Source organism: Asparagus officinalis, chromosome 4 (genome assembly GCF_001876935.1).
Source record: "Asparagus officinalis chromosome 4, Aspof.V1, whole genome shotgun sequence".
Taxonomy (NCBI): domain Eukaryota; kingdom Viridiplantae; phylum Streptophyta; class Magnoliopsida; order Asparagales; family Asparagaceae; genus Asparagus; species Asparagus officinalis.
The window spans coordinates 76,385,909-76,400,066 of NC_033797.1; the positions used below are offsets into that span (position 1 = coordinate 76,385,909).

Genomic DNA, 14,158 nt, shown 5'->3' on the forward strand with positions numbered 1-14,158 from the left:
GGGGGAGAGAGAAAGGAAAAAGAAGGAAAAAAAAACAAGGATCCAACAATTATGAACTACGCTTGATTAGTTATCAGTTACGCTTGACTAATGTCGCTGCTTCTGTTCCAGGCTTGACAAACATCACGTCAAATGTAAAAACAGTCAAAAAGAAATTTGTATATTTGCGCTGTTTGTGAATCCACAGTTAGCAAGAGGTTACGCACAACCACAACGAGGAATTAACCCGCAAGAACATGAGCACAACTGAGGAAATAGAAAATTAGAACAATAGCTGCTGAAGAACATACATTCACGTTTCATACATTCGTACACCTTCAAATATCACATCCCATGTTTAGCGGTGGGTTTATGCCTTTCTTTCTTTTTTACTTTTTTAAAATTTTTGGTGGCATATCCCTGCCATGGCTACAGACATACACTGGCAAGTAAATCAACAATACATACATCTATCGTGTCACGTAAAAGGACAGATGCAGGCCAGAGGTTGGTTGAACTTTCCTTCTGAGACAAGAGGGGGAATCATATAGTTTGCACGTCCCCACATTGACAACTGAGCAGCAAAACGAAGCATTAGTTAGGAAGCAGTATCCATCTCCTCGCTGGTTTTCTTGTATTCCGGCTTGAGCTCATGTGTCCCCTGATTAGGTCCCCTCTTGTTGTAAACGCACAGATCGTTGAGTATCTCTTTCACAAATTGCTGCAGAGCTCAGAATAAGACCACATTTGTCAGTCATGTTTGAGACATGCAGAAGACGAGTCTCTTATTTGCAGAAGATCTTTACAATAGACAGCCATAACATATTACTAAAGAAGACATTACTTAGAAAGTAAGGAACATCATTTAAAAGGAGATAATTGTTACAGACGACCTTTTTCCCATCAAGTGAACATAAGAGACGAAATGAATCGAAGATGAACTTTGATTACGAGTAACTTGTGACAAATATGTTACTCTTGGATGATCAAAAAGAGATGAAATGGACAGTGCTAGTGAAATTCACTGCAGAGCTCTGACTATGTTTCTGTTGGCATAGTTAATAGCCATGCAAAGTGCCAACCGTGAACTAGAGCTTCTTAACATCATATTTACTTCAAACGGCAATAAAGTGGCTGAAGCAGACTCTATATACTTTAGCAGTAGAATTGCTGGTAGGGGATTTATTCTGTTGGCTACTCTTTCTACTATAGGACTGAGGCACTATATGCATTCAACAAAAGGAGAGGGGAAAAAACACCTGGCTTTCCAGCACATCCGCTGAGGTCTAACCAACCCGTACACAAACAAACTATATGCTTGCCTTTGAATAGGAAATTACTATGGCAGTAACGCTTCACAAGCATACAATTCCCTACAGAAAATAATTGCACCTTATTTCATCATTTTATACTCTTTCTTGGGGAATCAGGGACTTGTTATTGAACTAGATAACAGAAAAGTAGAGTCTATTCACCTACCAGCTTGCCTTAAATGTTCTTCAGTGTGAGGCTCTGTTGCCACATGTCAAGTTGAGATAGCTGGTCTAGAAAGTTAGCAATGGAAAGGTATATACGGTACAATATCCATGGTGGTCAAAGTAAAAAAATATTGAGTTCCAACCCAAATTAATGGGCAGCAATCAATGATGCAATTTCTCGGATCCAGAATAGAAAAGAATGGAGAAAGATGAAGGAGCTTCTAGTAGCGTCATGGATAGACAAGGCTGGCAAGTATTTCTAAAATGCTCTGTGATTGACATTAGAAATCTAGAGAAGGATCCACAAGACCAACCCAGTCAAGTGTACCCTTTATTAGGCATCAGTTCAATAAAAGGGGTTTTGTTCATAAACCCGAAGTTTAACCCTAATTTATTTCTCAGCCCACTTACTTCCAGAATCCTTCATAAACCCAAAATACCCATCTGATTTGTTTTTAAACCCAGTTTCAGTATTAACAGATATTGCATACAGTATTTCAAGAAAAAGAAAAAGAATACCGAAATGCCTCCTCCCCTCATAACCTCATCGTCTATTGTGCCCTTCAACTACGGGATGTGATTGATGATTCTGAAATCTAGAGACCTGTCAAGCATTAGAACTTGAGATGACAGAAACCGTTATCCCAACGTTCTGAAACAAACCTTGAAAGAATTATGGATCCACCCAGATTTTCAAGGAGAAAAGAAAACTTAGGGGAAGACAGAGGGTTAAAGAAGTTAGAAGGTAAACAATGGAATTGATTTCTTCTCCTTCTAGCTTTTTAATCTCTGCATTAAAGACAGATTGATTCCAAAGGCCAAGCTTCGCGAATTTGTTGTATTTTTTAGCGAACTAAACCATGAAAAAGAGGGGTAACTGGAAAGTCATCGGGAAGAATAAGGTTGAGGTCCATGAATGATTCTGGATGAACAGAGGTTTTAAAATAAATCACGGTGAGACTTTTGTTTTATAAACCAAAACCCTGACAAAAGAAGTGGTCAATTATTTCCTGGAGCTTGACAAGATTAAGACATGTTCCAAAGACAACTCATTCTGATGAGAGAAAGCTTGAAGCCTTGACATGTGATGATATGGTCATGAGACCAGCATTAGTTGAATATAAAATGTGATTAAGACCATATTTAACTACAATTAGGGACTCAAACATTTTAACGGAAGAAAATACCTCAGGTTGATCTGTCTCTTTGACCAGTTGCTTCAGTGCCCAATTTGGTTGTCTTTCAAAGAGTTTAAATATAATATTTTCCAATTCCCGACGGTCTCTTCGTATGCGTTTTGTTTCAGATCCCTTTGCTGGTGTTACTTTCTTCTTATCCTGATAAAATAAAATAAAACAATTATTAACAGTGGATGCCCACTCAACAAGAGGAGATTTCACAACTGATCTTATTGAAAGAGGTCCTGCCTTTCACTCTGAGCCAATCAAACCTCTCTTAAAATCAATAAGAAGATCCACTGACCAAAAGTTTTGGAATTATATCATGGAAAAGCAGAAAAAATACACTAACCTAATCACAGTCATGCATAGAAAGACAAATATAAGGTCAAATAAGATGGAAGCTTTACCTTTGAACCAGATGGAACCAAGCCAACCATGCCAGGGAGAGGTCTCATATTTTCTCCATAGTCATTGCCAATTACCTTAAAAAGAGACGTTTAGCCAATAGGACAGGTATGATATGATTTTTTTTTAAATGGGAGCATGCAGAGAAATTCAAAATTAATGCATACCATAACTTGTCTGGTTTTTGTATTAGCTTTGTTTGTCCTTTCACGGCACAACCTTCTATACTCCCCAAGATTCTCGCTATGAGGCTCCATGTCAAATTTATGCTCCACCTTTCCTTCTAATGAAAATTTTCCTGCATTATACAATGGTTTCTGTCAAATAATATGGAATCAGAAAATACTTTGTCATTAAGCTAAATTTTCCATGTTGTTCCCATTTTGCTATCACTGCAGAAATCTGACCACTGATGTCTTTGAATGGTTGGACTAGAGGAAATTGCTGGGGTGAGGAGTTCAATATCTTTGAACAATTTGGGACAGAATTTAGCGCAAAGTTATTTTCTTTCATTGTATCATGCGTGCAATAAGATAATTTGGAACTGAAATTGCCCTTCATTAAAATTTTATTTCCCTCATTGTCTGGCAGTGCAGTTAATTTGATTTGACTTGGTATCATTCATGTGTCATCAAGATTTTTTTTTTACCCTAATGACCCTCCATTTTCCTTCTCCTCATTGTTGTTCATAGACATTAGTTGACATTTATCTTAATTAGCTGGTTTAGTTCAGGTACTATGATGGTAATTTTTGCTATTTTTAAAATGATCTCCTAGTACCATGGGAAGTACTGGACTCAATTAATTTTCTATTTTGTGCTTAGGTGAGTGCAAGCACTTTGGTAAATGTTGTTAATTGCCTTTTTTCTTCAGATTTTTCATGAAAATTTCAAGATTGTCCTTGGCTGCAAGGGATGCAGAGGGATAAGAAGCCATAAAATATGTGTATACAAAAGACTTTCCTTGAATACCGAACACTGCCTTCGCAGTGACAGAACATAACACTACATTGGCAGCCTACAATTTTCCATACAATCTGAAATAATCCGAGGGTGACCAACTGTGTTTGTATGTGCACATGTACGTGCGTGTCCGCACATATACTATGTGCATTCATCTAGCAGTGTGAATATATGCATAAATACATATGTGTATTCAAGTGTATCTCCATGGGTATAGCCAAAAATATATATATTCAGGTCAGTTAAAACATCTTACCTTGGTTTGATTCAGAAAAGATACACATAGGTACGAAGTCTTTGAACATGTTTAAAGAGTAGCTCTTCGGTGTACTGCCAATCTCATTTTGAGCCAATTCCATTTTGAACTGTCAATTCCAACAGTGAAATAAAGATGAGACTTGTTTTCTTTTGGGTTGAAAACAAATAAGAAATAAATATGCAAGTAACTTCTCACAAAATTGAACAGTAGAAAAGTACTAAATGTTTTGAGTTAGGAACATGCTAGACTGACATTCTACAATGTCATATTGATGACTGATATATATATATAGAATAACTATGATCTTCATTCAGTTCCTACAATCAAACAAGTAATTATATTTCTGGAACCTAATATTTTAGGACTTATGGATATGAATGTCAATTATCAAATACAAAATACTAAAAAACCAAGAAGCATGATGTTAACTAGTAATATCAGCTCATAATGTTATCTATAGGTGTGTCGTAGAGGTCTCAAAGATATCAAGTAACCTCACTTTTATATCAGCTCTTCAAGTGATTGATACATGTTAAAATCAGCTCTTCAAGTGTGTGACACCCATTTAAATCAGTTCTATATGTGCTTGAGGCTCAATTCAGCTCTTAAATAATTAGCAGCGAAGTATAACTGGTTAAAAGTTAAGCTGTGATACAGTATGCTGACGTTAAATGATACACAATATATAATGAGAAAAAAGCGGGGTTACGGGGAAAGCTGCAAGTTTAAACCTTTTTCCAGATGCATTTAAGAATTTAGGATATCAATCAAATTCAAAAAACCAAGACTGAATTTGCCAGTTAGGTTAAAAACTAAGTGGTCACAATTTAAGTCACCTCTTATTTTAAAGTTGAATCATTCATTACTTCTATTAGTCTTATTTTGAATTCAGGCCCTATTCATAAGTAATTTAATTCAAATAAGTCGATAATACCATCATTCTACTTCTCATAATTGTGTAACTTAGAAAGACATATAGAGTACACAACATGTTGTTGACCGACCAACCAGAAGATGCTTTCATATAACATGCCAAAAAAATTGCGACAATCAGGAGAGTAATTTTTCAAGTGCTAAGAAATTAACTAATATATCAATGATACAAACTTGCTGAACCATACAAAGGCCTGAAGATACAACAATATTATGTGCCATTTGATGTCAAATGTTATGTCCATGCTTTGCACAGGTGGCTCTAATTTCTTTGGTTTGTATATTTTTTTCTTTCATCTCTATGAGTTTCTTCTTCGGTTATGCTCATGCTTCTAAATAAACTGGTACGATTTTTTTTTGGCGGCTACAACATTTCTGTTCTTATATATACTTCTCCCATTTCTTATGAATATGAACATACAAATGCCTTGTACTAATGACTCATAATATATGGCTTAGAAATGAACATTATATTAGCCTTTAAACTCCCTCTACAGTGTTCTAAACATAATACATGACATGTTATATCTTGGGCTGCAAGAAAATTCTAATATGCAGCAATGATCACTCTTGTCAGGTCAGTGCTTTTTGGCATCCAAGGTTTTTGGTCCAGTGGTTTTATGCTCCCCAAATCTGTGCTTAAACTCATTGATAAAGCATGTAAGAATTATATCTCGAGCGGGAGTGATTCTAGGAGTAAAATGGCATTGGTTGCTTGGGAGGATGTGTGTAGATCTAAAGTTACTGGTGGTTTGGATCTATTTCATGATGAGGGGTGGAATGTAGCTTCTATTGCTAAAATCATTTGGGATATCCATTGCGCAAAGGAATCCTTGTGGATAAAATGGCTTCACGAATATTACTTGAAATGTTATGATGCGAGGACTGTACAGCCTAGAGTGGGAGATTCTTGGCAATGGAAGAGGCTCTCAAAGGTGAGGGATCTTCTGCTTCAGTTTTTATTATATATATATATATATATATATATAGTATACTATATATAATATATATATATATATAATATAGTATATATATATATTATATAATATATATATATATATTTTTTTTTTTTTTTTTTATTTTTTTTTTTGGGGGGGGGAGGGGCATTTTCATTGCGGTTGCTGGGCTGTTTGGTTGGCGTGGTTTTTTTGTGGGGTGGGGAGGGGGAGGAGTCGTAAAAATTTCTAAAATATATGCATGTATACTTGATTTGATGTTAACCCAGTTACATGGTCATCTATGGTGGAATTTATTGAGTGTACCAAGCCATCGTGTTAATTGAACGAATACTATTCATAAGGAGATTATTGACTCTAGATAGGCTTGGCAGGCTTGGATTTAATGTAAATAATGTTTGTTGCTTTTGTGGAGCTGCTGCTGAGGATCTTGCACATATTTTTTTTCCAATGCGCTCTGTTCCTATTGAGGTTTGGAGGTTAATTAAACTTTGGATTGGTTATGAGCACATGCCTTAGGTGTGTGATAAAATTTTTTCCTTGGTGTTTTATGCATTTGAAAGGTCGTGTTGTGAAAAGGAGAATTGCGAGAGCCGCTGTTGCAGTGTGTGTGGGGTGAGCGCAACTAGAGATTTTATGTGGGGTGAGCGTAACTCAAGATTATATGCTGATAAAGCCTCTACAGTTCCTGTTATCATCAAGCAGATAAAAAAACAGATATTTTTGTGCAGCTTTTCTTTTTAGTGCTCATAGTTTAGTTTATCTTTAGTGAAGCTTGTTTGTACCTCACGTATGATGTATGTGTTGTTAGGTTGAGTGGTATGTTGCATTGAAGAGGAGTAAGCTCTTATAATCCTAGGAATGCCTATGCATATGTTGTACTATAATGCCATAGGTAATGAAAAGTTTCCACTTTCCTTAAAAAAGAACAATAGATTGCTGGAATGCATAATTCAAAATTAGATAACCTGAGCCAAAGTTTTTTTTTCTTTGATAGCTTAAAATTCAAAAGCAAATTCAAAATAAGGGCATGGATGGCTTTTATTTTAAATTTTCAATTATAAAGTTAGATGCTTTAACCACCAATCCCTCCTTTATAATATTCTTAAAAAGAAAATTAGATATGAGAAAAAGTCAACACACCCTATGTGATCATAACACCAAAGAGCTCTCTTTGTCATTTAGGAATTGGAAGGTTTCCTCAGCTGGCGATGTCATCTTATATTGATGTTTTATTATAAAGGAATCTTATTGAGATTTGGTATGAATTGAAGTGGACATGGAGCTAAACCCTCCTCCAAAATGAAGAAACCAAATAAAATGTGAAGATGAAATATAAAGCCTTCATGCGATTAGCAATTAATCGATCTTCTCTATAAAACTTGAAATTTAGAAAAGGATAAATTTCACAAAACTCCCCAAACTTTAAGGCATTCCCCCACAAAACCCCTTGAACCTTGTTTTTCCAGCTAATCCTCAAGCACCTTTCCACAAAATTCCCAAAACTCCAAAAACTCTCAAGTAACTCCCAAAACTTAACTTTTCCACAAAACTCCCCAAAAGTGTCTCTTGCAACTAAAGGACCTTATTATCTACCCAGTCCATTCTTTCCTTGTTTTATATAGGGTTTGTCTTCTCCTCCTCCTTGCATTTAGGGGATTTAGTAGAAAAAGTTGAAAGTTTTTGGAGGTACTTGACTCTGGACTTTTTGGGGGTTTGTAGGAAAAGATTTGGGGGATTAGTGAAAAAACAAAGTTCAAAGGTTTTAGTATTACCCATTTCAAGGTGTTGTGAAATTTACTCTATTAAAAATTAAGGAGAGACACATGGCAGTTTTTTGAGATATAAGGCTAATAGTTAACCATCGACCTCTATTCACATATAGAGAAGGGATACCGTGTTACTTTAGTATTGCATTATCTTAAATAACTACAAATTTATCCATATCAGAAGAGGGGCAAAGAAAAATAGGTTCAGTTCTTTTAAGAAGAATAACAAAAAATATGTATCATCCCGTTAAGATCGAGCTAGGCTAGAGAGGGGTGAATAGGGTTGCATCGAAAACTAGGTTATTTAAAAAAATTTGCATCTAAGCATAAGAAAACAACCAAGCAAACAATCAAATGCAAATGCACAATTCTACGTGGTTCAACATGATGCCGACATCCATGGACTTCACCCCTGTGAAATCGATCAACTATCTGAAAGAGTACCGAACTCCCAAGATCATCGAAGCTCTTATACCTTATCCTAACTAATCTCACAAAAGTGTAAAGCACAATACAACTCTCAGATACTATCACACTCAATCTACCCAATACTGAGAATTTCAATTAGACCACTTCACCCTGATCTCTAGGTCTACAAATCAAATTGAATTGAAAAGAGTTTAAAATAAAAATATGTCCCTAATAAGTGAGTTGATCTTCAATAGATGATGTCGATATCGCTGCGAAGATGCCCTTTGAATTGTAGAGTGAATGTCTTCTTCAAATTACAAAAGAACCAAAAAGAAAGCTCCAACAATCTCTCCAATGAAAAATCCTAGCTTTTCTCTTATCCAAACTCGTCACAATGTTTAAAAAAAGCGGAAGTGAAACACTAGACCCTTTGATGAAGCGAGACGTAAGATTCAAAAGTAAGGCGTAAGCTTTATGAGTTTAAGCATTCTAATTTTAAATTTGTAGAAATTATGAACATATAATAGATATTGGTATTATAATTTACAAATATATACATGTATGTCCTGATTAGTAAATAAGAATTAAATATGTGAAGTATAGAAACGGATCATAATAAACTAAGTTACATGCATAATTATATTATATATATATATATATAAATATTATATATATATATATATATAGAGAGAGAGAGAGAGAGAAGAAAGAGAAATGTGTATGCTTTGTACCAAGTATAAAATTTGTGCTTGGTAGTGAGGTGACATAATCATCTCCATCATTCAAATGGTTGCATATCCTCATGCATCCTTAACCCATGTGAATGTGGTCCCCATTTGAATGAGCGGAGTGGATTGTGTCCCTTATATCAAGCAATAAAATTTGTGTTTGGTACCAAGGCATACACATTTCTCTCTCTTTCTATTATATATATATATTATATATATATATATATATATATATATATATATATATATATATATAGAAAGAAGAGAAATGGATATGCTTGGTACCAAGCACAAGTTTTTGTGCTTGGTAGTGAGGTGACATATTCTCATCCACTCATTAAAATCGAGGCTCACATTCTCATTTGGTTGGGGAGTGGTTGGAATTGGAATGAGTGGATGGGAATAAGACACCTTACTACAAGCATAAAATTTGTACTTTGTACCAAGCATACCCATTTTCTCATATATATTATTATATATAATATTATATTATTATATATATATATATATATATATAATATATATATATATAATATATTATATTACGTGCGTCATATTGAAAATACATAGGGACATTTCAAAAATTCTTTTATATCCTCTCATCTTGTCTAAAACGTGTGCTTCAAAAGAAAAGCACCTTATGAAGCGTGAAGCGCACACTTCAAATATGATTTGAGCGATGAGGCATAAGCTTCAAGGGATAAAGAGCTTCACTCTTAAGTTTCGAAGCGTTTAGACATCAAAAAGTTGTGAAGCGAGTTTCAAAAAAGCTTTTTCAAGCATTTATCTTTTCTCTCTTTCATGCTCAATATATAACCTCCACAATAGAACTTCATATATGATCAGGAAACAACCTTAAAAGTCCTTGTCTAGATGTACAAACGAATGGTTTACATTAAAACTTAGAAATTTGAACACAAACTATCAAAATCCATCGACCAGATCTCTGAAACTAATGACTAGATGTCTAAATTATAGTTCAGACGTCTGAATTTGAAAACCAGGTGTCTCTATAGAGTTTTCCCAAAAATAGCTTTTTGTCTGACAGATTTCAAACATTTGTCCGAGTCTCCCAGGCGTCTAATGGTCGAATAAACTTGTGAATGTCATTTTCGTCTTAGAGCATGTTGAGAGCTTTCCGAAAAAAATAGTATAACAGCAATTTTGATAACCAAGTCAAAAGTTATGGTCTAGGTAAGCTTTCAGCCTCCTATGTGCACGTTTTTAGGCGTTTGAATTTGAGACCAGATGTTTGAAATTTGACGCCTTTTTTGAAAAGCTGAGTTTCTATCATAACCAAATCAGACATCTGATGCAAAAACTAGACATCTAGATTGCTGCTGACTTTTTTGACATTGTCTCGTTAAATTCTTCATAATTTAAGCTATTCAACTTTAAATTGAGTTCCATTTGTTTCTGTAGATTTGTAACAAAGAGACAAACACTTCTATACAAAGTTAAAATTTGGCTTCTGATATCTTTCCAGAATTAAATGCAAACTTGTACAGTCTACACACTTCATCTCAAAACACCATCAAATATATGTCAATGTTTGTTGATCGAACCAAGTTGATTTTGTGATCAACATCCAACACTTCCCGCAACTACCGAACTTGCACTGAGAATGTTTAACAAAATGAAGATATAATTGGTTCTAAACTTAGTAAGATTATGAGCCTGGTTTAGCATAAGTTAGGTAACCAACGTAGGACTTGCGATCACATAGAAGCGAGATAGTAACTTGCAGCTAAAATCCTGATTTATATAAAATTTAAACTTTTTCATTAATATCCAAGAAAGTTTCCAAAGAGTATAATCGGATCAATTTCCAGCGAATATCAAACTTTAAGTGAGAATCTTTAACAAAAAGAAGCTATAATTGAGCTCAAAAAATTAGCAAAATTTAGGAGCTATAATTTCGCATAAATCAGCTAACCAACTGAGAACGTGCGATCTTACAGAAGCCGTGATAGCAATCTGCAACTAACATCCTAATTTTTCAAAATTTTAGAGATTTTTGAACGATAATTAAGAAAAAAATTCAACTTGCAGTGTGAATCTTCAACAAATAGAAACTTTATTTGACCTCTAACCCTCCTTTTCTTGTATGAGCTTGATTCAGCACATGTCAAAACTAACCAACTAAGGGCTTCAGAATAGAAACTTAAACCACCACAAATGCGTCAAAAAACAAAACCCTAATAAGGCAAGATTAGGACCTGGAGCGAAGTCGACTCGTCCTTACTGAGAGGGTCGAGGGAGAGGACGACCTTGGCTACGACGGGGTGGGCGGCGCTGGGGTCCGACGACGACGACGAGGCCGCGGCGGCGGACCCACACAGAGCGATCGGCCTTGCTCGTCTCCAGCACGCTGCGGCCATCGTCGTCGTCCACCGACATCTTCGCTTTGCTCGGGCTCGATTAAAGTGATGGTTGTGGTCAATAGAAGGGAGTTCGTTTTTATTAGTTTTTGGAAGTTGGATTACTGAAGTCCCTCATTGTTTTGAGAACTCAAAAAGGAGAGGAGAGAGAGAGAAAAAAGCAGGAATACAGCCGGTTAGATGGTCCCACTTCTTTCGGAAATTATTCGAGAAATTAAATTAACATCGTTTTTCCACGTATTAAATCAGATATTTATCGATTCATGATTAATACTTTCTACATATGTTCTCGGAATCTTTATCGGGTATCTAAATCCCGGAGTATTTATTAAATTTGGAACCTCTTTAACAGAAAAAAGAAAAAAATAGGACAAAAGTCACTACTTTCTACTGGGTGATTTTGTAATTCATTCTAAATTAACACTCAATACGCACGCATGAAGTTAACTCATTCCTTATTTACATGCAAAAAGAGAATCTTAATCATCCACTAAAGAATAAATAATTATGATAATATAGCGATTGCTTCCCTATTTTGTTTGACAATGGAGAGGATCTTCTTGGAATCTTATATAATTCAGTGACTCACATTTCTCTAACTCCTCCTTAATCAAACGTTCATCGTTTTATAGTTACTTACATGAAAATTTCTTAGTACACTAGTTAAAAATACATCATTTTTGTAGGATCATAAATAGTCTAACTGAAAGATATATTGTTTCTATACTACGAAATATAACTATGAGGTCAAAATTTATACAAGCTAAGCCATCCTACAAAAATATAACTTATGTAATGACCGTAGGCTTCTCCCTGCCAGTGAACTCCTTCAGTTTTGATATTGATAGTGCCACATCTGTGAGAACATAAAAATGTATACCTAAATCAGTATTATCTAACCAATGGGTAGAAAATCTAGCAAATAAGAAAAAGATTAGCAATGTGATTCTGTGAACCTATCAATGGCTTCAAAGCTATTTGTGCATCAATGTCATGTTTGGCAACATCAGGCTCAAACTGTTCGATATAAACTCGTATAGTTGCCCCAGCTGATCCGGTGCCCTGAAGAAATGATAAATTATTCTCTTAAGATAATAAGAAACACTGTACGAGAAAATATCCATAAAAATCACTATAAGGTGACATACTGATAGACGAAATATAATCCTTGATCCATCTGTAAACACAAACCGCAGGCCTTGCTTTGATGCTACACTGCCATCAACCTAATAAATTTTAACAAATACAATGAGATGCCAATCAGTATGATGTGATAAATCATGGTAAAGAAAAAGACTTACTGGATCAGTGTAGGTGAAGTCATCTGCGAATTGAAGGGTGTAATTTCCTGAAACATGACATGAAACAGGGTTGAGAAGTCACATAGTGAGAAAAGCTCAAGTTGCGGAGACTAACAAAGTTTTATGAGGATATGCACCATATTTTTCACCAGGCTTGCTCTTAGAAATCATTTCCCTGAGATATTCAACCATTTGATTGGCTCCTGCAGATTCACATTCCTATCAAATAGCAACAAGTACGCAAGTTATTGGAAGAGCAGATCACAGGAAAGGAACAAGCGAAGGAATGGTAATTTCAAAATTGTAGATGGAGTGGAGCGGTGAGATATGGCGATTATACTTCTGATGCCTAGAGACTGACTTTAAAATCAAGAACCAGTCACTAGAGAAAAAAAGTTGGGGCCACTTGGCAGTTTTGGGTCTAAAATGCAAGAACAAACAAGATGAAAATACTGACTTGAAATATGTAGAGTCACTAGTTAACCTCATAATCGTATCTAGAAAAGAAATTCCTTCCATAGGTAGCCCAATGCTCTTGAGCAACATCAGCAACCGAGATCAATTTTTCCCCAACCTTTTTGTCCTTGTTTCTATATGCAAGGATAGAAAGCCAAGCCAACACAGCCCTGATACATTAAAAGTGAATCAAATCAAAAAAGGGATTTGGATTCTCCCCACTATAAAAAGCAGTGGAGAGACTTCTTTTAATCATGACTGCCTATTTTTTGAGTATGGTTGTGATTTGTCTTGGTGCAAATTTGAAATGAAATGCATTCCGTAGGGAATGAAATGCATTCCGTAGGGGGTGTCATATATGCTAGACTTATAATGAGTCACGGCTACTCAGTGAACAATCCACAGTCATGATTAAAAGTAGCAACCTCTCCACTGCTTGTTGGTAGCGGAGACGATCCAAATCTTTAAAAAAGACATTTCTAAACGATGAAACATGCAAATAATACATGTCAAAGTTCATATTTTTTAGCAATACAATATTACAATTTACAACTTAGGAAAGACATATGTCACTAATGTTATCTGACCAACTTCAACTTCTCCAGATTAGTTATTTTCTGTGGCCTCAATTCTGAATTGATGCTGATGCTACATTGATTTAGTCAAAAGAAACTCCGGTAATGTTGAAACAGTTAATGTAATTCCTTTCAAGTTTGGTATCAGAAATGAATCCTCGTATGTAGACTGCTGGGCGTTTAAGGGTTTCTCCTACAATGCATAAGTTGAAGACTAGTGCTTTAATGATGGACGAGTACTCTCCCTCGATATCTAGGAAATCTTCCTTCAACTATTAGTTGTTGACCTGATTACAAATAATGAATGGAAGAGCTGAACTCTATTGTTTCATAATGGTCTCATTGAGAAAATTCTTTGCATCCAGATTCCTCAAATAGGGTGAC

The 14,158-nt window shown here is 35.3% G+C and overlaps 2 protein-coding genes across 2 annotated transcripts in view; both read right to left on the reverse strand.

Annotated features, from left to right (window-relative positions):
* Positions 238-11,571, reverse strand: LOC109837758 (transcription initiation factor IIF subunit beta-like). Its single transcript, XM_020406106.1, is given in 7 exon segments — positions 238-700; positions 2,645-2,794; positions 3,046-3,120; positions 3,211-3,341; positions 4,262-4,370; positions 11,281-11,368; positions 11,370-11,571. Coding segments are annotated over 7 exon segments (768 nt in total). The 5' UTR covers positions 11,462-11,571; the 3' UTR covers positions 238-577.
* The window catches only part of LOC109837757 (phosphoglucomutase, chloroplastic), a 14,459-nt gene continuing 12,300 nt past the window's right edge, over positions 12,000-14,158 (reverse strand). Inside the window, exons 12-17 of the mRNA XM_020406105.1 lie at positions 13,228-13,369; positions 12,881-12,962; positions 12,744-12,790; positions 12,591-12,668; positions 12,399-12,504; positions 12,000-12,298 (exon numbers count right to left, since the gene is read on the reverse strand). Of these exons, the coding sequence (XP_020261694.1) occupies positions 12,231-12,298; positions 12,399-12,504; positions 12,591-12,668; positions 12,744-12,790; positions 12,881-12,962; positions 13,228-13,369 (523 nt within the window). The 3' untranslated portion in view covers positions 12,000-12,230. The remainder of the gene's footprint in view (positions 12,299-12,398; positions 12,505-12,590; positions 12,669-12,743; positions 12,791-12,880; positions 12,963-13,227; positions 13,370-14,158) is intronic.